Source organism: Ambystoma mexicanum, chromosome 8, assembly GCF_040938575.1.
Source record: "Ambystoma mexicanum isolate Mex_15411 chromosome 8, UKY_AmexF1_1, whole genome shotgun sequence".
Lineage (NCBI taxonomy): Eukaryota > Metazoa > Chordata > Amphibia > Caudata > Ambystomatidae > Ambystoma > Ambystoma mexicanum.
Genome location: NC_090929.1, coordinates 1,306,505,818 through 1,306,527,093, shown reverse-complemented (window position 1 = coordinate 1,306,527,093; position 21,276 = coordinate 1,306,505,818). Strand labels below are relative to the sequence as shown.

The 21,276-nt window shown below is 42.6% G+C and overlaps 1 protein-coding gene across 1 annotated transcript in view; it reads left to right on the top strand.

The window, feature by feature from the left end:
- PWWP2B (PWWP domain containing 2B) overlaps window positions 1-21,276 on the top strand; it is a 140,953-nt gene that overhangs the window by 25,790 nt on the left and 93,887 nt on the right. The window contains exon 2 of the mRNA XM_069611414.1: window positions 1,459-3,105. Within this exon, the coding sequence (XP_069467515.1) occupies window positions 1,459-3,091 (1,633 nt within the window). The 3' untranslated portion in view covers window positions 3,092-3,105. The remainder of the gene's footprint in view (window positions 1-1,458; window positions 3,106-21,276) is intronic.

The following is a 21,276-nucleotide window of genomic DNA, read 5'->3' as shown; positions in this document are numbered from 1 at the left end:
TGTTTGTCACTGCAACTGTCAAATGGGCAGCTGTCCCCTGTGAACGTGCCCTGTGCCAATGGTAATGCAGGCTCTGTTAATCTGGATACCAATGCAGCAGTTCACAGATAACGCTTTGCTTTTGGCATGGAGTTTATGAAAGGGGAATCTGAACAGCAGATTCAGAGATAGAATTACCTGCATCTTTATTTTTATTTCATACAAATCAAAAAAAGCCAGGGCCTTTGCCAGATGGCAATTGATCACAATGTTGGCTCCTTATGACTTACATAACCTAGCATTATTGGCACGGGTAGTATAGCTCAGTGGCAACACGCTAGTCAACACAGATTCAAATCGCCGGTCCGCGCTTAGTTTCTAAGCGCGTTATATAAAAAAACATTTCTAATAATTATTTGGCAAAACATCAGAATCCCGAAATAGACATAAGGTTCTTGACATTTTGAAGATGTGTAAACTCTGCTTGCTGTGTATGTAGACGGTGATGGACATATCTTTGTTTTGGGTGGGGGATATGCCAACTTGACCTAATTCTCTCATTCTCACCTCAAATGTTGAATTTTTCCTGGTTTAAAGCTGACAATGTAAAATATTTGTAAGAAATGCTAGACTCTCTTACAAGGCTATCCACATCTTGGATGCTTGTATCTCGTAACATAAACAGGGTGTGCAGGTTAGTTTTAAAAAAAAAACTGTTAAATGCCTTATTTTCGGTGTAGAACATTGGTATATTTAACTGAGTAGGACTTTTATACCTATTTACCGAATGTATATGGAATGCTTATTCATGTGAGATCTGTAAACATTGTAAAGCTTAATGAATAGTATGTATTATCGTTAATAACTGGTAACTAGGATTAAGGAAGAGAATAAAGATTGAAGGGAGAAACCATTGATCCAAATTTAACACTAGTGCTGTGTAGGTTCACAAGCATTCACCAACAAATGTGAAAATACTAATGTGAAATTCATCATGTACATTTTATTTTTCATTTGTCTTTGTTGTGGATGCTCTGACAATCCAACTTTATTTTACTATTCAAATACTCTGATTTCTGACGCTGTTGCCTATTGATGTCAGTTGGGGTTTTTGGGTTTATTTGATCTGTAAAGGTATGCTCTTGAAGTCCAAGCGAGCAAACGCAAACACTTCTCTTTTACATCAAAGTCACTAGAAAATGTTGAACCTAAGAAGCCTGCTTTCAGTTACATAGCTAGATAAAAGTCTAGTCGTTTTACTGTCTCAAGTTTCTTCCTTGTTATAGATGCAGCAGATAACTTGTAACCCACTGTTTGTCTTAAGCGTTTGATGATTGCGTACTGCAGTGTGCCTTCTTTCTTAGACGTTTTACTTATATCACAATGTATTGATGTAAATGTTATGTCTAATTTTAAGCGCCAAGTATCTCCTGTATGTTTCTGATTGTATTCTACTTTTTTCTTTTTAAACTGAAATAGGTCAGGATTGTTTTGTATTCCGCCATCTTTACAGCCAAAACAAGAGGATCCACCAGCTAGCACTGCTATTAACATCATCCATGAGCATGTTAATCCTATCCAGCAGCAGTGCAACATGGAATTGCGTTCTGCAAGTGGTGCCTACCCAACGAAAAATGCAGATCAAGTTCCACCACTTGTTCCGCCACCAGGAACTCTTCTGAGTCACCCGCCATATTTTGAAGGAGCCCCCTTCCCTCCACCCATATGGTTAAGACATTCTTACAACCAATGGGTACCTCAGCCCCCTCCAAGAACTATAAGAACGAAAAGACGGTTGTCCCGAAACAGAGATTCTGGAAGGCTAATAATGAGCACAATAAGGCTTCGACCAAGGCAAATTCTTTGCGAAAAGTGCAAAAATACTTTAAATCCTGAAAACGATGACAAAGACAGTTGTAGCTTGCAAACATTGGGCAGCATTGACATTCAGAGCAAAGATGAGAAAAAGCCTGATGAGAGGGAAGATGACGAGAAAAAAAGTAAAAATGAAAGGAAAGAAGTAGATATTGCAGAAGAATTGGTGCCAAGAAGTCCAGTGATAAAGATATCTTTCAGCACTCCACAAGGGAAGGGAGAAGTGGTGGAAATTCCATCCCGTGTTCATGGATCAGTTAAACCGTTCTGCCCAAAGCGTATCCTACAAAATGGAGATGAGGATCAGCAAAAACACAAAAATTCTGAAAAGTCTCAAGAAACTAGCATTTTTGATGAGAAGTGTGAAAGCAGTTCACTTTCTTCCATTCCAAAACTGAAACTGACCAGGCCCATGCATTCCAGTATAGATGCTCCACCCCCTAAGATTAGACTTAAACCTCATCGGCTAACAGATGGCGATGGTGTTTCAGTTTATAAAGCAGAACTTATTAACAAGCTAAATATTTTTCATAACCGAAAAGAGTCGGATGCAGCAATGTTTTACACACAGGAAGCTACTGAAAGGGTTTTTGGAGATGTGTCTTCAGGAAGCTCTGGTGAAGATGATGACTTTAAGGGATTCCCCCACCATAAAAATGGACATGGCAACTTAACTTTACTCATGGACTATCGCAAGAGGAATAGAGATTCTTCCGGCTTATCTGTGGGCAGCAATGACAGTTTAGATGAATCATCAAAGTCTTCAAGCTCGGAATTCACATCACCAGAAATGTCTGACTTTTTGCCATGCGAGGATGTATCTGTGTCTTCATCTTCAAAAGATGGCCATAAAATAGTGCCACCGTTAACGGTTAGGCTGCACACTAAGTGCGTTTCTAGGTGTGTAACTGAAGAAGGAAACACATTTTCGATAGGGGATATTGTGTGGGGTAAAATCCATGGTTTCCCCTGGTGGCCTGCCTGCATTCTTAGTATTAGTACCAGTCACAAGGAAAATGGAGAGCCCTGCTGGCAAGAAGCAAAAGTGTCATGGTTCGGTAACCCAACAACATCTTTTCTATCAGTCTCAAAACTTTCTTCCTTCTGTGAATTTTTCAATTTGAGATTTAATCGAAAGAAGAAAGGATTGTATCGGAAAGCCATTACTGAAGCTGCAAAGGCTGTTGAACACCTGAATCCAGAAATAAGGGAAATCCTAATGCAGTGTGAAACGTAGCTTTAACTGTAAAGGTGAGTGTATTTTCAGCATTTTCACAGTTGCTCGTTTTGTATGGAGTGAGTTGGGTTGTGTTTATTAATGTATACATTTTAAACCCCTTTAAATGCAGAAACGTATTTGCATCTATTAATCCACGGAAGTAGCTGCACTATAATGTTTGAAGCACCTGATGATTTCTAAAATAATGTATGAAGTGTGTACACTTTGTGTTGGAGGGAGATTGGGATATAGAAAAGGTATGCTGTCGTCTTAGTAAAAAAAAAAAGTTTAGCGATCCTTGAAAATCTATTAATAATGATAGAATCCCAATAAAATGCTTGTTTGCTTGATTAAAGGAGTTTCTCAGGATTTTTACTCAACCAATGGATGAGGCATATATCAATTGATTACATTTTATCTTTCAATGCATCTTTGCCTTAGATTGTCAGATATTTATATATGCGAACTGCACATGTCCAAAACATGCATCTTGTGATCATCATTTGTTCAATCGCCCTAAACTCAAGGGCCCTGGTAGCAATAAATGATATCCCATGCCCCTCTAGGTGACTTCTGCATGTCAGACTACTATGCTACTCCCTAGGTATGACATTAGTGTACAGCCTAGCCAAACGTCTGCTCTTGGCATCTATGCATTCGCGTTTCTGCATGCTAATCGAGGAACACCAATCAATGTGTATACACACACACACACTTTGTTTAGTCACTTCTCACACAAAGAAGTTGATATTCTTTACTTTTCAATAATTGCGCAATTTTTCATGTTTTGTATGCAAATGAACATTTTTAAATACATAGATCAGCGCCATTCAAATTGTTCACGGCCATAACCATTGAAAAAACATATCATCCGTCAATAGTATTTTGTGCAGTCCAAGCCGTAGGAAGCATGTTAAAAGAAATGACCTCTTACCGTTTTTTGGACACAATATTTTTCACACTTTTATAATTTATTTAAGATGCTTTCCTAAAAACTTTCAGAGTTCTTCAATTTGAAACTAAAATATTCCTTTGACTAACATCAAAATCCATATTGGGGGGAAAACGCTGTTTTAACTTGACTCGATTCCCTCTCACAAAAAAAAAATTCATTCCACATCCGCTCGAATGGCTTATTTTTGGTTCCATGTAGGGGACAAATGAGGGGACAAATCGCGGAAAAATGGCAGTTTTTTGTGGGGACATTATTACATGGAACATTCGGGGGACACCCCCCCCCCGCAATCCCCAGACCCTTTATTTCTCATGAGGAGCGGGGGACACCCCCGCAACCCCCGCCTACCTCTGTCCCTATATAAATATGGTCACCTATATAATGTCACCACAACCTTTTCTCGCCGACATTATATATATATTTCTGAGGCTTGTGGAATCTGCTTATATCACCTGCTGTGCATAGGCCGACATCTAGTGGAAGCTGCGAGTATTAGTTTGTTTTTCGAAACTCGAAAATGGGCGTCGACACAGGGCGGGCCAGTAATACTATCCCTAGTGTGACGTCCACTGTACCCATGATCCCTCACGCGTGTAGGACCCTCAGATTGTTTTTTTCCGCCATGCTGGTCGGAAGCACTGAGCGGAGTTCCCTGACTTAGTCAGATTTTGCTAATATTGTTATATATTTCCCCGTTTATTCCACCTAACTTCGAGTCTCCGAACATCGACCATGGATCGGAGAAAATTCAACCGTCGGACTACAGTGACGGATTTGGGCCTCGGAAGGCCTCAGGCCTCGGAAGTCCTCTGGACTCGGCCCTGCAAGTAGGGAGAGTGCGGGGTGGCACATATCCTACATTCTGATTAATATAGGTACATTACTTATATTCCTACACTCCCAGCCCGCTGCCACAGGGTGCGTATGGAGGGTACCCCTTTTCAATTTTGCCCCAAGTGCAACCGCAAGTATCCTTGGGTTGACAGACACGCCACGGGTAACCTCTGCTTGCCGAGGGACCACCCGAGGCGAATTGCAGAGCGTGCAGTCGGTTTAAAGCGAAGACCCTTAAGGACCGTTCGACAAAGCGTTGGGCCCACCACGCCAGGCGACAAGAGGCCATGGCTGCGGAGGGTGCCTTCAGCGATGGCAGCGACGCCGTACTTTCGGACGGCGAGAGCAATGTGGCGTCGATGGACAGCCAAGCGCAAGTCCCCGACCTCGGAAGGTTGTCCGGCAGGGCAGCTATGGGGAAGACCCCCGGCGACACGAGTGCTACCCACACCACTTCCAGCAAACAAAGGTCCAACCGTGACTCGACGCGCACGTCGAGTTCTCGGAAAGAGGCACGTAGAGAACGGTCCACCGAGTCAGTGTCCTCTAGGCGTTTGCGTTCGAGATCGCCTCATGACACCAAGGAACCCTCCACTGTTGCTAAGAGTGCCTCGCTCCCCTTAGTGACTGAGGTTCGGTCGTCGGAGGACGACGCCGACCTCTACCCCCAAGCCGCACTCCAGGAGTCGGCGTCTGCAGGCAGCGCGAAGGCTGCTACCGAATCCCTTATACTCTCCAGAGACAGGGACTCTACCCCCGAATTTCGGCGCCAGGCATCGAAAAGCTCTGATAGGGCCCAAAAATCGGGGAAACACGCTTCCACCCACGGGGAGGGGGGAAAACAACGAAGTAAGCAGTCCCAGCCTACTTCCACTCCTAAACTACATTCTACTCCACCTAAGCAGACGGACATGGCTCAGTCTCTTGTCCCTAAGGCCCCTGTTCAAACCAGTAGGTCTAGCCAGGATAAAACAGGGAAAGCACTCCAGTTCAAGGGAATGGTCCAGTGATGACATAGACAGAGTGATGTCAAGGATGTCATCATTGGCAGATTTCTACGCCAAGAACCCGGAACTTTCTCTCTTATACCCCAGAAGGGTCAACTCCCTCAGGCTCTTAAGGATCCAATACCCCCCAAGTAAGAAGTCCCGGGGTGAAGCATCAACTCAGTCTTCAGACCCCTTTTATATACAGCCCCATTCTCAATATCAGGAAGATCCATCCTTTGGTGAGGATCCAGACGTGGCCATGTTCGAAGAACAAACTGGGACAGGCTATTATGGGGATGATGAGGACCAAGAGGAGGAGGACGATCCAGATACATACAGGGTAGATTCCCCGGTAGAGAAAGAGCCTGCGGTTACCGACTCCCCTGTCGACAACCAGCCTCTCCTGAATGAGGTCCTGTCCAGAGCGGCACAGCATTTCCACATTGACACCCAAGGTGCTCAGGAAGAGAGGGACTTTGCAGAGGAACTGGTGGGAGAAAAGAGACCTGTTGCTAGGGCGATCCCTATCCTTAAATCAATACAAAGGAGGATAGACCCTTCCCTTGTTAACCCCAATCTCACTAGGGCAGTAAACCCCAGAATTGAAAAGCTTTTCAGGGCAGCCCAATCTGACCCACTATACATAAGGGCACATCTCACACCGGACTCCCTGGTTGTTACAAACACCCGTAAGAGGGCGGGAACACCCTTGTCATCATCCGAAGCTCCCACCGACAAGGAGAGCAAGAAGACTTATGGCTTGGGCAGGAAAGTAGCATCCACTTCCGCCTACCAGGTAAGGATTGCCAACTCCACCACCCTGCTGGCTAGTTACAACTGCCACCAGTGGGAAAAAGTCGCGGCTCTCATAGACTCCGCTCCAGAACCCTTAAAAAGCCAATTGGCACGAGTTTCGGCAGAGGGGAGAGCCGTGTCAGGTTGCATTTTAAAATCAACCTTTGATTGCCGCGGATAACGCCGGCAGATTAATTGCTGAGAGCACGGTCATCAAGAGGCATGCTTGGCTATGGCAGTCTGGTTTCAAGGCCGAGACCCAAGCATCATTGATAAGCCGGTGAAGCCGGATCTATTGTTTGGAAAGGCGGTCGAGGACGCGCTGAAGAATGCCAAGGACGAGTACGAGACACTCAAGTCCCTAGGGCAACTAACCAACAAACCCCCTAACCAGAGAGGGAATGGCAATTTTCATCGGCCTCGCGGACAAAACTCCCAAAGAGGCTCAAACTATTCCCAAGGCCAAGGTACTCCATGGAACACTAACCAGCAGTCTACCCAGAGTTATGGCAGGGGTAACAAAAGAGGTTGTGGTAGGGGTAGAGGCACGCCTCCACCAAAACAGTGACGCTCCGTTCAGGGTCCCTTCTCACACATCCCTAGTAGGGGGACGCATTTCCATCTTCACCCAAGCTTGGGAAGGGATCACATCAGACAGATGGGTGCTGTCCACAGTGTCCGCAGGATACTGCATAGAACTCCTAGAGCGTCCCCGAAACCACCATCCACGACAAAGAATACACTCCTTAGACCACCAGAAGATCCTACTCGAAGAGATTGAAAATCTTCTTGCAAAGGACGCGATAGAACTCGTCCCGGGACACCAGGTAAACAAGGGTATTTATTCAACTTACTTCCTTGTGCCAAAAAAAGATTTGACAGTGCGCCCAGTATTGGATTTACGGCCTGCAACCAAGTATGTCAAGCCCCAAAAATTTCGCATGACTACTCTCCAAGGGGTAATCTCCCTCCTAGAAAAGGGAGATTACATGGCAACATTGGATATGAAAGATGCCTATTTTCATATTTCCATATTCCCAGCGCACAGAAAATATCTGCGCTTCAAGGTGGACAGTCAGCACTACCAGTTCAAGGTACTGCCCTTCGGGATAGCCTCGGCTTCAAGGGTATTCACCAAGGTACTGGCGGTGGCGGCGGCACACCTACGCAGGGAGGCAATCCCAGTGTACCCTTATCTGGACGACTGGCTCATCACAGGGGAGACCCAAGTAATTTGCAGGACAAACATTCAAATAACTATCGACCTCCTCTTCGAATTGGGCTTCTCCATAAACGAGAAAAAATCCAAGTCTGGTGCCCAGCACCTCCAAGCAGTTCCTAGGAGCTGTTCTAAATACTCAAGAGGGGTTGGCCTGCGCATGCGTCCCATGCAAGAATGGTTGGCGAAACTGTGGTCTCAGGCAAGTGGTCAGTGAGACGATCTAGTGGTCATTTCGCCAACACTTGTACAAAGTCTCCACAGGTGGACAAGAGACAATCTATCCAAGGGGAAACCTTTTACGATCCCGAGATACAGGCGGTAGTCACGACGGACGCATGCCTGACAGGATGGGGAGCTCACCATCTCCACCACACAGCTCAGGGTCTCTGGTCTCACAGTGGCCAAGAATCACATCAACCTGCTTCTGGCAGTTTTCAGAGCACTTCAAGCGTTCGAGCCCCCCCTACTGAACCTGTCGGTGCAGATCCGGACGGACAGCACGACAGCCATGTTCTACCTGAACAAGCAAGGAGGGACTTGTTCGCCAAATCTGTCAGACTTGCCCAGAAAATTTGGATATGGGCACTCAGACAGAACATCTTTCTGTCATCTCAACATGTTCCAGGGGATCTCAATTCTCTAGCGGACGCTTTGAGCAGAGATCCCCTTCCGGAGGAACACGAATGCTGTCTACACAGAGAAATCGTAGAAGATCTCTTCTCTCAGTGGGGTTTCCCCACTATAGACCTATTTGCCACAAGCGAAAACAGACAGTGCCCAGGATTCGCATCCAGGTTTCCCCAACCAGACTCCCTGGGGAACGTCCTGTGGATGAACTGGTCAGGGATGTTTGCGTACGCTTTTCCACCAACTCCTCATCAGGAAGGTGGTGAACAAGATGAACAGAGTCGATGACGCTCGTCCTAGTTGCTCCCATGTGGGCGAGGCAACTGTGGTTTCCACACCTATGAAGACTTTCGGTGTGCGATCCCATCAAACTCCCGGGCTGGTACAATCTTTCGTCCCAGCACCAAGGTCAGAAGGTTCATCCTCTACCCAACTCCATGAGCCTAGCAGCATGGATCCTGAGGTCATAGAGTTCGGACATCTCAATTTACCACAGAGGTGTATGGACATCCTAAAAGAATCTAGGAAACCGAGCACGAGGCATTGCTACTTCGACAAATGGAAGAGATTCGTTATCTGGTGCCAGAATAAACAAATCAACCCAGTTGATTGCACTCCTTCCACAATCGTGACATACATGCTCCACCTGCTGGACGCAGGGTTGGTTTTCAACTCACTAAAGGTACACCTGGCAGCACTGTCGGCGTACACCACCTCACCTAGCAATGTGTCGTGGTGGAAGGTACCCGTGGTTAAAGCCTTCATGGAGGAAGTAAAGAGACTTCATCCTCCTAGATCTAACCCACCACCAGGACCTGAACGTGGTGCTATCTAAACTCATGGGGCCCCCCTTTCGAGGCCATGCATAAGACAAGTCTCAAACACCTGACCTATAAGACTGCCTTCTTAGTAGCCGTTACATCCATAAGAAGGGTCAGTGAAATTCAGGCTCTGTCAGTGCAGGATCCTTTCTTTACTATTCATAAGGATAAGCTGGTTTTATGGACACACCCTAGGTTCTCACCTAAGTTTATTTCTAAATTCCATGTAAACCAGTCCATCGAGCTTCCGGCTTTCTTCCAAAACCCACAAAGCTCGGCTGAGGTTAAACTATACACCCTAGATGTGCGTAGGGCGGCCTTTACTACGTAAACAAGACCAGACCGCTTAGGAAAACAGATCAACTGTTTGTCTCCATAGCCACAGGCAAAGAGGGAGATCGCATCTCTAAGGGTGCCATCTCCAAGTGGATTGTCAACTGTATCCAGTTGTGTTACTCTCTTTCTGACAAAAACTTGCCTTTTACGCCCAGAGCCCACTCAACAAGAGGCATTGGGGCCACTCTGGCTTTCATTGCGAATATTCCCCTTGACACCATTTGCAAAGCAGCTACTTGGAGCTCTATTCACACTTTTACTCAGCACTACTGCATTGACACCCATTCCAAGACAGATACTCAAGTGGGACAAGCGGTTCTAAGACATTTATTTGCTCATGACCCTTCTCAAATCCCACCTCCTTCTAACTCTGCTCGCTAATCTATGCACAGCATGTGATCTAAGCAGATTCCACAAGCCTCAGAAGGGGTACATTACTCACCGTAATTGTATTTCTGATGCTTGTATCTGCTTAGATTCACATGCGACCCACCCTTCCTCCCCTCTGAGAGAAAGCGCATGGATGCTTGTAGGCTTACCTTATCTATCTTCTATCTGCTTGGACCATCTGTACTCGCGCTACTCCTCATGCTACCTCATGTCAGAAAAAATACAATCTGAGGGTCCTAGACGCGTGAGGGATCATGGGTACAGCGGACGTCACACTAGGGATAGTATTACGGGCACGCCCTGTGTCAACGCCCATTTTCGAGTTTCTAAAAACAAACTGTAATACTCCGCAGCTTCCACTAAATGTCGGCCTATGCACAGCATGTGAATCTAAGCAGATACAAGCATCAGAAATATGATTACGGTGAGTAATGTATCATATATATATATATTCAGTGAAAAAACTTTGTTAAAGGGACATTATGGTTAAGTTGCACTACGAAAAACCTATGAGATTCAGTAAAAAACGTTGTTAAAGGGACGTTATGGTTCAAAGTAAAACCGAAAAAACCCTGAAATTCGGCAGTTATGGTAAGATAAGCAACCATAACTCGCGCCACCGTGCACTGCTAACACTAACACCCAGGACATCAAAGATGAAATCACAAATGTCATTGATGACATCACTGATGACATTACATCTGCATTTACTTTTCATGAAAACTCTGTACAAGGGATTCTTATAATGCTGACCAAAAACTGTCAAGGATCATTGGGATAAATATCATGAGCTAATTAGTGCATTAAGCAATGCATTGATATAAATAGCATTCTGTTATGAAGTTCTATACAGTATACTAAGCTACTCATGCAGAAACATAGGCAGTGTGTGCAGCATACATGATGAAGGTGCAATATTCATAATCTTGTCATGTTGAATAGTGAAATGATAACTGATCTGCGTACTGTGAAACATGTAATAAGTAGATAATAAAACCCACTTAATACATAATTATTAGACAAAACACAGAGACAACAACACATCCAAATATGAGTATATGCAGGGACAGTGAAGTAAACAAAAAAGCAGAAGTAGTAGCAGAAAGAGTTCATAACCTAACTGATTGTCTTTATGCAGAGAAACTATTGCTCTGTTTCAAAGCTGCTACTTACCATATGTATGTGCATCACATGATGTGACTGCACCCAAAGGAAAGGAGAGTGAGTACAATGTATACAAATATGATCATATACAGGGAAGGTAGAGTAATAAAAATAAAACTATGAGAAACTGCTGATAACCCTAATGATTATCTTCATGCACAGAAAGGATTGCTCTCTTTCAAGCCTGTGTCTTCCGCTATGTATATGTTTCATATGATGTGACTTGACCCTAACTCTACAAATATAGTACCTTTTCAATTTTTACTTCCTGACTGTTACTGAAGAAAACTGTGTGGCCTAGATATGTCAGTCAAGGGGAAAAAGGGAGAGCCAGACATGTGATGTCATCAATGACATTTGTGATGTCATCTTTGATGTCCTGGGTGTTAGTGTTAGCAGTGCACAGTGGCGCGAGTTATGGTTCCTTATCTTACCATAACTGCCGAATTTGAGGGGTTTTTGGGTTTTACTTTGAACCATAACGTCCCTTTAACAAAGTTTTTTCACTGAATTTCATAGGTTTTTAGTAGCACAACTTAACCATAATATCCCTGACTTCATATACATGTAACATAGAACATACTGAACCCCCACGTAGTGAATTTGATGTCCGCGGACTACCGCCATGTCCGCGGACATATCCAGAATCTGAGCGTGATGAATGTAAATTTAAATGGTGTGCCCCATTTCCCCTTTGAAGTTGGCTCTGAAAAGAGCCGTTTTTTTTTTTTTTTTTTTTACAGATTCTTGACAGCTGTTATTTTGTATTTTTTTCTTGTTTTTTTTCTTACTTTACTCCTAAAATCTTCACATAACCTTCTCCAAAGCAACCTTTATATTCCAAAATAGAAAGGCATTTCCCGTAAAAGATAGAGATGCCATCTTCTTTAAAATTAACAGTATTACTGGCATCAATATTCTCATTATTACAGAAGAACACACCAGCTCTAAGCATGAAGGCACACATGCCTCGGTTGATGACGTACCTAGCAATGTTTTGCTGAGGACAAAAAACAGAACTATTGTCCCATATTGCCCTAGGTAGTAATCCAGAAAAAATTACTTTCGCATTTGGAAGGATCTTCATTACGGCTTGAACCAAGCGTTCCAAATCAGCCAACAAAGTAGGGGCACTGACGTTGCCCAAATGGAAAGCACCATAGTGCAAAACTACCACATGCGGACTGTTCATCGTGGCCATATCCTCACAAACTTGTACAATTCCCTGTACATTGCAATCAGGCACAGTGCTCCACACCACCTCCACTCCTTTCACATCAAAGTTCTTTTCAACATGCCTGCATCGAGCGTACTGTTGTAAACCGTGCACAAACATATCTCCAAGCACCAACACCCTGACTTTCTCTACTTCTGCCATCTTCACCACACACAGTCTCTTTCAACACAAATTCACAAACTCGACATCTGATTGGCTAATCCGTACAGTCTTCTTTCCATGTTGGATTTGCTGGAAAACCCTGGATGTAGCACGCCCTGTCCACGGACAGCTGCGGTGTCCGCGGACTGCGTAACTCTTCGACACCCCTTCTACCATTTCCACTTTACTCTCTGTGCCATTCCCTCATTGCATACAGCTAAGCAGACACACAATACGAAGAACGTCCTCAGAACACCCCCATTTTGTTTATTTTCGAACATTTCAGGACAATTATCATTTCATTATTCAACATATTAACATTACAAATATTATACTTTCATCTTGTACGCTGCACAAAATGCTATGTTTCTCCATTAGTAGCTCCGTATACTAGATAGAACCCCATAATACAATGCTATTTATATCAATGCATCGTTCAAAGCACTAATTACAGTATATTTATTGCAATGATCCTTGACACTTTTTTTGCAACATTCTAATAATCCCTAGTATACAAATTTCATGAAAAGTAAATGCACATGTGATGTCATCAATGACATTTGCGATGTCATCTTTGATGTCATGGGTGTTAGTCTTAGCAGTGCACGGTGGTGGAGCGAGTTATGGTTGCTTAGCTTACCATAACTGGCGAATTTCAGGGGTTTTTCTGCTTTACTTGGAACCATAACGTCCCTTAAACAAACTTTTTTCATTATCACGCAAACAATATACAAAGATGTAGTGTAAACAGCAAGTTCTCACAGATGGCTTTACACAGAATCTTGCAAAGTAAGCATTTATGCTCGTTCACAGTGAAGGTCAGCTGCTTCAATTTTTTTCTCACGGCCCGGAGAGGCCCACGACTCCCAGTATAAGGTTAGATTTTTTTTTTCACCTTGACAGACAGAGATTGTGCTGAAAAACTTCTTTTGAAGAAGTGTAGCAAAAACGTAAGACCCGATAAAGATGAAATTTCTGAAACAAAACCACTTTTGTATATTATATCACTTTGAGAAAGATTGTTGGCACACGTGGAGTCGTATTTTGGGACTGCACTACACTTGGACAATGGAAAATGCAATTCTAATGTAAGTAACCCTTTAGATTATTTTATACCGGAATATAATAATAGCGTGGCATTAAAGCCCGGTCAAGTTGTACTTGTTCGTTCAATGTGGCATATTGTTTTCTACCGCGCACTATCACCGCCGAATTGATCCCCTGTCGTTTAGAGGGCTCTGAAAAAGGCAGACGACACAGGGTGGGTTAATAGAAATAATGTAACCGGTCTGTAGCTGGTCAAGCACTCTACCCGCTGTGCCACTTCACTGTAGCCGGTCAAGTGGCACAGCGAGTAGAGCGCTCGCTTTGACATCCGTGCACAGCTTGCTAACGCAGGTTTGAATCCCGGCACGGCCAAACTCAGCCTTTCATCCTTCCGTGGTCGATAAATGAGCACCACACACCGTGGGTAATAATAAGCAGCGCTGAGATACTTGACGGTTCTTAGCGCTATATAAATGCGAAAATATTATTTTATTATTTACATACTCCATTCCATTATCTTCGCTAGCAAATTGTTTCACGCCCTAATAAATTAAATGAATATTTTTAATAAAGATCGGCTGGTGAGACTGATTTATGTTTTTTAAAACTGGTATGTTGCCCCATTTTGCCAATGTCACGATTTTCAGACTCCAGTGGATGGATTTTTCAACTGCCAGGTGCAGCTCCATGTAAGCAACTTCATGACCCTCACCATTTTATGGGACAATCGCCAAGGACCAATATGCCCTTACGCAGTACTAGCGGCTAGAAGCAACATACCAACCATTATGGTGGTCTAATGCCTCGTTGTTGGAGCAACCTTCCGATTATCAGTGCAACCATTTACTGCTTTTATCATAAACCAACAGGCTATCTACCGCACAGGAACAGCGCGTGGCTCAAAATAAACTTTTGCTGATCGACAGCAGAGACAATTGCAAATCGCTGAATATTCACTAAACATTTAATGTGAAATAAATGTACTTACCAAATGTACAATCCTGCTGTTTACTTTTAAACCACAGTTTCATATTCCGAATTGTGGCGCACTGTGTTGTGACATAATGTGTGTTGTCTTCCGGGTTCTGTGTAAAGTCGCGTAGGACTGGAGACGACTGGGCGTGTTTGATGATGCACCCTGTAACGTCACGGAGAGAGGTGGGGAATATGAATGCTTTCATAATGTCAGGCTTTAGGGGCGGGAGATATGATTTAGTGTCGCAAAAGCAAGTCAGCCAGGTCAATAGCGCCAGTCATAGGATTATCACATAATGTCGGCGCACACCAGCCTGATTTTATCGTTTCTTTAGTGGACAAAAAGTCGGATGAGGCCCATAGGAAATTGTACTATCAGCGGACAAAAGGAGGGTTCGTAGAACACTTTCAACCTGACAACGAACAATACAAACCACATTCTCAGAACACCCCCATTTTGTGTAATTGCAACCATTTTGGGACACCGCGAGTGTTCTTAGAACACATTCAACTTGACAGATTACAATACGGACAGCGTCCTCAGGACACCCCCAGTTTGTGTATTTACGAACATTTAAATACATTGCGAGTGTTTTAGCTCAATTTTACCTTCCTTGCGAACAAAAAGGACACATACTCCGTCCTCTACCATTTAGTTTATTTACAAAATGTCAGAACAGCCGTGTTCTCCGGACAAATCGAACACAACAAAAGCGTATAGCACATAAAAAAACAAAACATTGAACCTATCTCATACTCCCCCACCCTCCCCAAACACTTACACACCAACACACTCCACTAAATACAATTTTTAATCCAAGTTTCACCGCGCTGCACGCGGTCGACGGCGAATACAAGATGGCGGGCGCGACAGAAAATCTGACGCGCATCACGCCCCACGCCACCCAATCAGCGAACACGTCGTATGTCTGCGGACATGAAGCAAGCCCATGGGCCAATCTGGGTGCTGTCCGCGGAGCGAACAGGGAAGTCCGTCCGCAAAGCGAACACAGATATCACTAATTTTTTTGCCTTACATTTTGGTTATTTTATAAGAAACTACTGGATGGATTTACACCAAATTTGCAAAAGCACGCTTTCTGGTCCAAGCCGCCGCTCCTGCTGCAAATTTGGTGGAAATCCGTCCAGCGGTTCGGGCTGTAGCCGTGCGCAAAGTTTTTTTCCCATTATGTCTATAGGAAAAAAGTTTTGGGACCCCCCCTATAACTGTGCCCCCCCCGGACCAAACCTCTCCAAACTTTGCAATTCAGAGTGGACCATATACTTTTTCTGCAAAGTTTGGTGAGGATTCGTCCAGAGGAAGCAAAGTTATAAGCCACCCAAAAAGTGCTCTTCCTATGGAAACGCCAACTTAACCATAACTACTGCGTCCATGATATATATATATATATATATATATATATATATATATATATATATATATATATATATATATATTTATTCGGATACCTTTTTCGGTTTGATTCACAATGGCATCACTGGCATGCTGGTTCTTATCACTGGTGTAGTGCAAACGGGCCAACTTGAGCAGCACAGGTATGCTATATTAATGTGTGTTTGTGGCTTAGCGCAGCGTTGTTCCTTATTCAATTCTACACCGTTTCACCAATCTGCACCAAAGTTTGCATTGTTACCTGTTAGAACCATCCGGACGTTACTGGCTAAATGACATTTGGACACCCCACCATTCTCCCCCCGGATTACAGCACCTTCACTCATGAGATGGTTGCCTGAAATCGGCAAAACATCAATGTGGTTGAAGAAGTACTGGCCTTGACACAAACAAAACTGTGGGTCCCTATGGGACCTCAAACCACGTTTCAAGGCCCTAGGATGCACGGTTTCCGAGATGTTTGCACTGTAACGAACGGCACTGTAACGAACGCCACCATGCCAAGTTAAGGCAAAATGTGGGGAGGGAGCACAAAAGGTCCCAGTATGCAGAAGCACACCAACTCTTGCCCCCCATCCCGCGTCTTCTCTGGAGTATGTCGGCCAGCAACACACGCCCATTCTCAGTGCAGTTTACTTCAGTGTGCAAAGCATATCAAGTGATGAGTGAATCGGAGCAGCAACTTGCAGTATCATCGATTTTCAACAACTGAGTGTTGTCATGTCTGTCTACAGAACATCTTCGGAGAACAGCAACATTTTTCCAGTAATATATGAACGATTGACAAATTGGTATAGGTGATGCACCAGGGCGGCTGTGAATAAATTCCATCAACGAGAATAAGGCTTCCATGTAACCCACAGATTCTTGTTACATAACTAGGAATCAAGACACAAAGGATTTGTTTGTTTCCGTTGGCGATAAATGTAATATTATTTTCTACATTTAAAGTAGACCTACTATTATACCTATTCTGCCGGTAGACCTCTTGTGCCTGATTAACAGACCGTTTTCAATGAGATTGCACCATTATGTTAATCTGGGACCATGCCTGTTCTGCAAATGTTTCTTGGTTTTGGGTGTATCGCAATTTTTGCCCGATATTTAAAATCTTTTTATACACAATGCTGTTGATAAAACATAACCGTGCTTGTGCTCATGTGCATTAGTACACCAATACATGCACACCATCAAACTATTATTAGTGGCTTACGTTTTACATCAGGATATGAATCACATTGTTATATTAAAAAATACATAACATTTGTCTTACATAAAGTGTTTTGATTTTGGATCTTTAATGGCATTGTTTCTCTTTCAAGAGCAAGTGTGAAATAATAATTTTATTAAACGGTCTCGGCCTATGTGGTAGTAACAGATCCATTCTTTGTTCACTTTCATAAGAATGTTATCATCAGAATGTGAACTCCCTAAAATCCCAAGATCAGAATATGTGAACACAGTTTTACAAACAAAAGCCAGGGTCAAAATTCCTTTAGTTTCTTTCAGTTTTTAAAAAGAGCTTTACCAAAGAAAACTAAATCCAATTCAAAATTTTTACTGACGTTCTAATACAAAAGTTGAATTAGTAATGCATTTATTCTTGTGACACTAGTTACATTTATTTTTCCATTTGACTAATTCTGTTAATTTGTGAATATTGATAAACAACAAGTCTGTGTTTAAAATAATCAATATTACATGCACCCAGGTGCGAGTGTTATTACCTTATTCATTATGGTCAGACACTATTGCATAGCTTGGTTTTATCAAACGTTTTAATCGTTCTCATGTTATGAATCCAATTAGCTTGATAAACCCAAGATTTCTTTTTTTTTTAAACCAACACGTAATAACTGAGAGATTCATAGTGTTGGAAATAGAAATGCAAGTATACAAGTGTGATTGATTAAAACATGATGGAGGTTTTTTTTAATTTTTATTTCATTCCTTGGGAGAGGGAGAGGAATGGATAGCGAGTGTGAGTGAACAAGGTGGGGATAGGCAGTGAGAGAGCGACAGATGGAACCTTCTGACAGAGGTACCTTGTAACACAAACAGTTGGACACATCACCCAGGGAGAAGGAGGTAGTGAGAGGGCAAGGAATGATAGTGTGTGAGAGGGAGAGACAGAGGAAGATTGAGAGTGGAGGGTGGGAGGGAGATCCATAGGCAGAGCAATGGAGTCAGGATGGAGGAGTGGTAGGCAGAGGGGGGAGAGATGGAGTGAGGAAAATGGGGGTGTTACAGGGAGGAAGGGGGAGAGCATGTCCAGGAGAGGGAGTGAGGAGGATGGGGTGGTAGATGGAGGTAGTGGGTGGGAGGACAGTGGGTTAGAGGGTGTGAGGAAGATGGGAGTTTTGGTGGGAGGGAGGAGAGAATAATACAGTAGGACAAGAACACTAAGGTAATGGCAATGTGGCCCTGTAACCATCAAGTCTCGATTGATAGAGGTACATTGTTAACAACAGAGACACATACCGTCAAATACATCCGTTTAGATGGAGAGAAAATATTTTCAATGGTATATCGAAAAAAACAGAAAAAGCAAATAGAGAGATAGAAATTGGGACACATAATGAAACTTAGGCTTTAGAAAATAGAACTACATTATTGGACAAACAGAGAGATAGAGCTAGTCAAGAAGATGAGACCGAAAAAAGTTTTGAATCATCTAGATATGAAAAATGATGGAGAGCAACAGAGACAAAAAGACGTATTGAAACGAAATATAAATAGAAATTTAGAACAAGTGAGATCAGGCATTTGTTGAAAAAAGATTGATAACAGAATTACAATAACAAAAATGTGAAAATAGAGACAAAAATTTAAGACACTGATATATAAATATATAATGATAAATAGTTGGGAGAGAAAAAGAGGGATGAATTGAGATGTCAGACAACGATATTTAGTTGGGGTTCAAGAGGTGTGTGTATATATATATATATATATATATGTATATATATATATATATGTAATATATAATGTTAAAGTTGCTCAACTCCTAGGGATAGCACTTTTTGGGTGGCTTATAACTTTGCCTGCTCTACCGCCCTCCCACCCCCCCTGCGGACAAATCCTCACAAAACTTTGGAAAAAAAGTATATGGCCCCATCAGAATGATTTCCCGAAGTTTGGTGCGGTTTCATCCGGGGAGGGGCACATTTATAAGGGGTGGTCCAAAATGTGTGGAAACCCTTATGGATGCAATGGAACACATTTTTTGTTTGTGCCTACAGCCCAAACCGCTGGACGGATGTTTACCAAATTTGCGCTATGAGCGGTCCCGAAATCGGGCTTTTTGTAAATTTGGTGTAAACCTGTCGAGTAGTTTCTTAAAAATGGCCAAAAAAAAGTAAGTCAACAAAATGTTTGCGATAGTTTGCAGACTCATTTCCTGATTAGGGGTCCGCGGATGCCTCTGGACCAGTCGGGGTCCGGTGTGATGTCCGCAGCCATTGTATCCGTCCGCTGATTGGATGGTGAAAAATGTGAGCTGCGTCATATTTTTGGAAAGAGTCGTCATGTTGGATCTGGGGAGAGCCGCCGATTTCCGCACATAGCGTGATGAGGAAAAAGTGCGGAAAACACATTGGGTTTATTTTATGGCCGATAGATGTCTGGAAAAGGTGGGTGAGCGGAATAAAGTTTGCCTGTAGCTGTTTTTTATAGGTTGATAAAAAGGTGTGCAGGTGCCGCCGAGTTCGCGGTCGCTTTCAGTGTCCACAGACCTCATTTGCATTGCAGGGGCTTCAGGGCGAGTCTTGTTATTTGGAGGTGCATTGAACATACTTGTTATGTGGTTTAATTCTATTGTGGTCTTTGTGAAGATCTAAAATAGGATAATACTTGTATGGTTGAATACATTAATAAAGCTGGGATAAAACAGTATAATTTGTTAAGCAGAATATTTTAAAAGCTTTAACTGCATATCATTTTACATATGCCTTTAGTTTTTTTGACCCTCATAAACGGTATATTCTATGTACTATGTTTGATGCAACATTAGTGTGTGCTACACTTTTGTTGTATTGACATGAAATAATCATTGGGTCATTGGCAAAATAAATCCATACAGGATTAAAACTATTATAATTATGTGAGTGTAAGTGTGTTAATATGTGTGTTTTTTAAGGGAATGTTTAAAGTACTTAGATACCTGTCGGCGTATTCTAACTATATTGGACTTCACAATTCATTTTGCAGTATGAATAACTGATGGTATATTTAAAGTGTATTGCAATGAAGGCTATTTTAAAAGTAGTTTGATAACTGTTGGCATATTCTAACTGTTTAATAGTGAGTAAATTTGGGGTGAAGAAATATTAAGTAGTAATTTGTTAGATTTGGTGGTAACGTTGGCATATTGTAGTAATATTGAATTTTACCAGAAATATTGTAGTAACAAGAACTTTGAAGTGTATGCAGCGGTGAAGGTTATTTTTGAGATAAGTTTGGTGTATTGTAACTGTTTATTGTGCTACAGTTTACAGACTAAATTTGGGTTGAAGGAATATAGGCATTTGTCCGATTTGCTGGTAGCCTATGTTTTGGAGTAACAGAGATGTTGTATTCAAACCAACCACTTCTTTTTTGACATATGCAGTATAGTGCCCTGAAGTGGTTATAGCACCAGTGTGGTAGATTATGCCACTGTTGTGAAGATTTTCTTGCCAATAGATACTTGGGCATGTGTGAAGCTGTAAGCTTACAGTTGTTTTTGGTACCATCTGCATTAGTATCAAATATTTGGCCATGTGAGTTTTCGCATGTTGGAACGATTGTCTGAATAACAAAAAGGGCGTTATATTTTCTGATTTGCATTCTGTAGAATCTGATGGAATGAATTCAGAATTTAGTATGGATACATACACATCGTTCATTAGGTATGTGCTCTTGTGAAACATGGTTGCAGAGAGTGCATGTGTGTTTCCACGTGTATGACATCTGGAAGATTTCATTTATAGGGATTTTTTTGGTTTCCAGTACTTGAAGTAAGTACATTAGGAATTCTTGTGGATATTCCTGTGTTTATGGTAAATCTTACCATTTCTGCACGGTAGTCCAATTCTTGCCTTATACCTGAGACACTAGAATTATTTGTGGACTTTCTAGGAAGGATGAGCATTTGCAAACACAACTGGTCCGAGCTGTTTAAGTAAATGTTGTGAACAATTGGTGGCAGTTGCAAAAGAAGATTGATTGCTACATTTGCATAGCAATTTACTCCAGTTGTGTTGCTGAATTTAAATG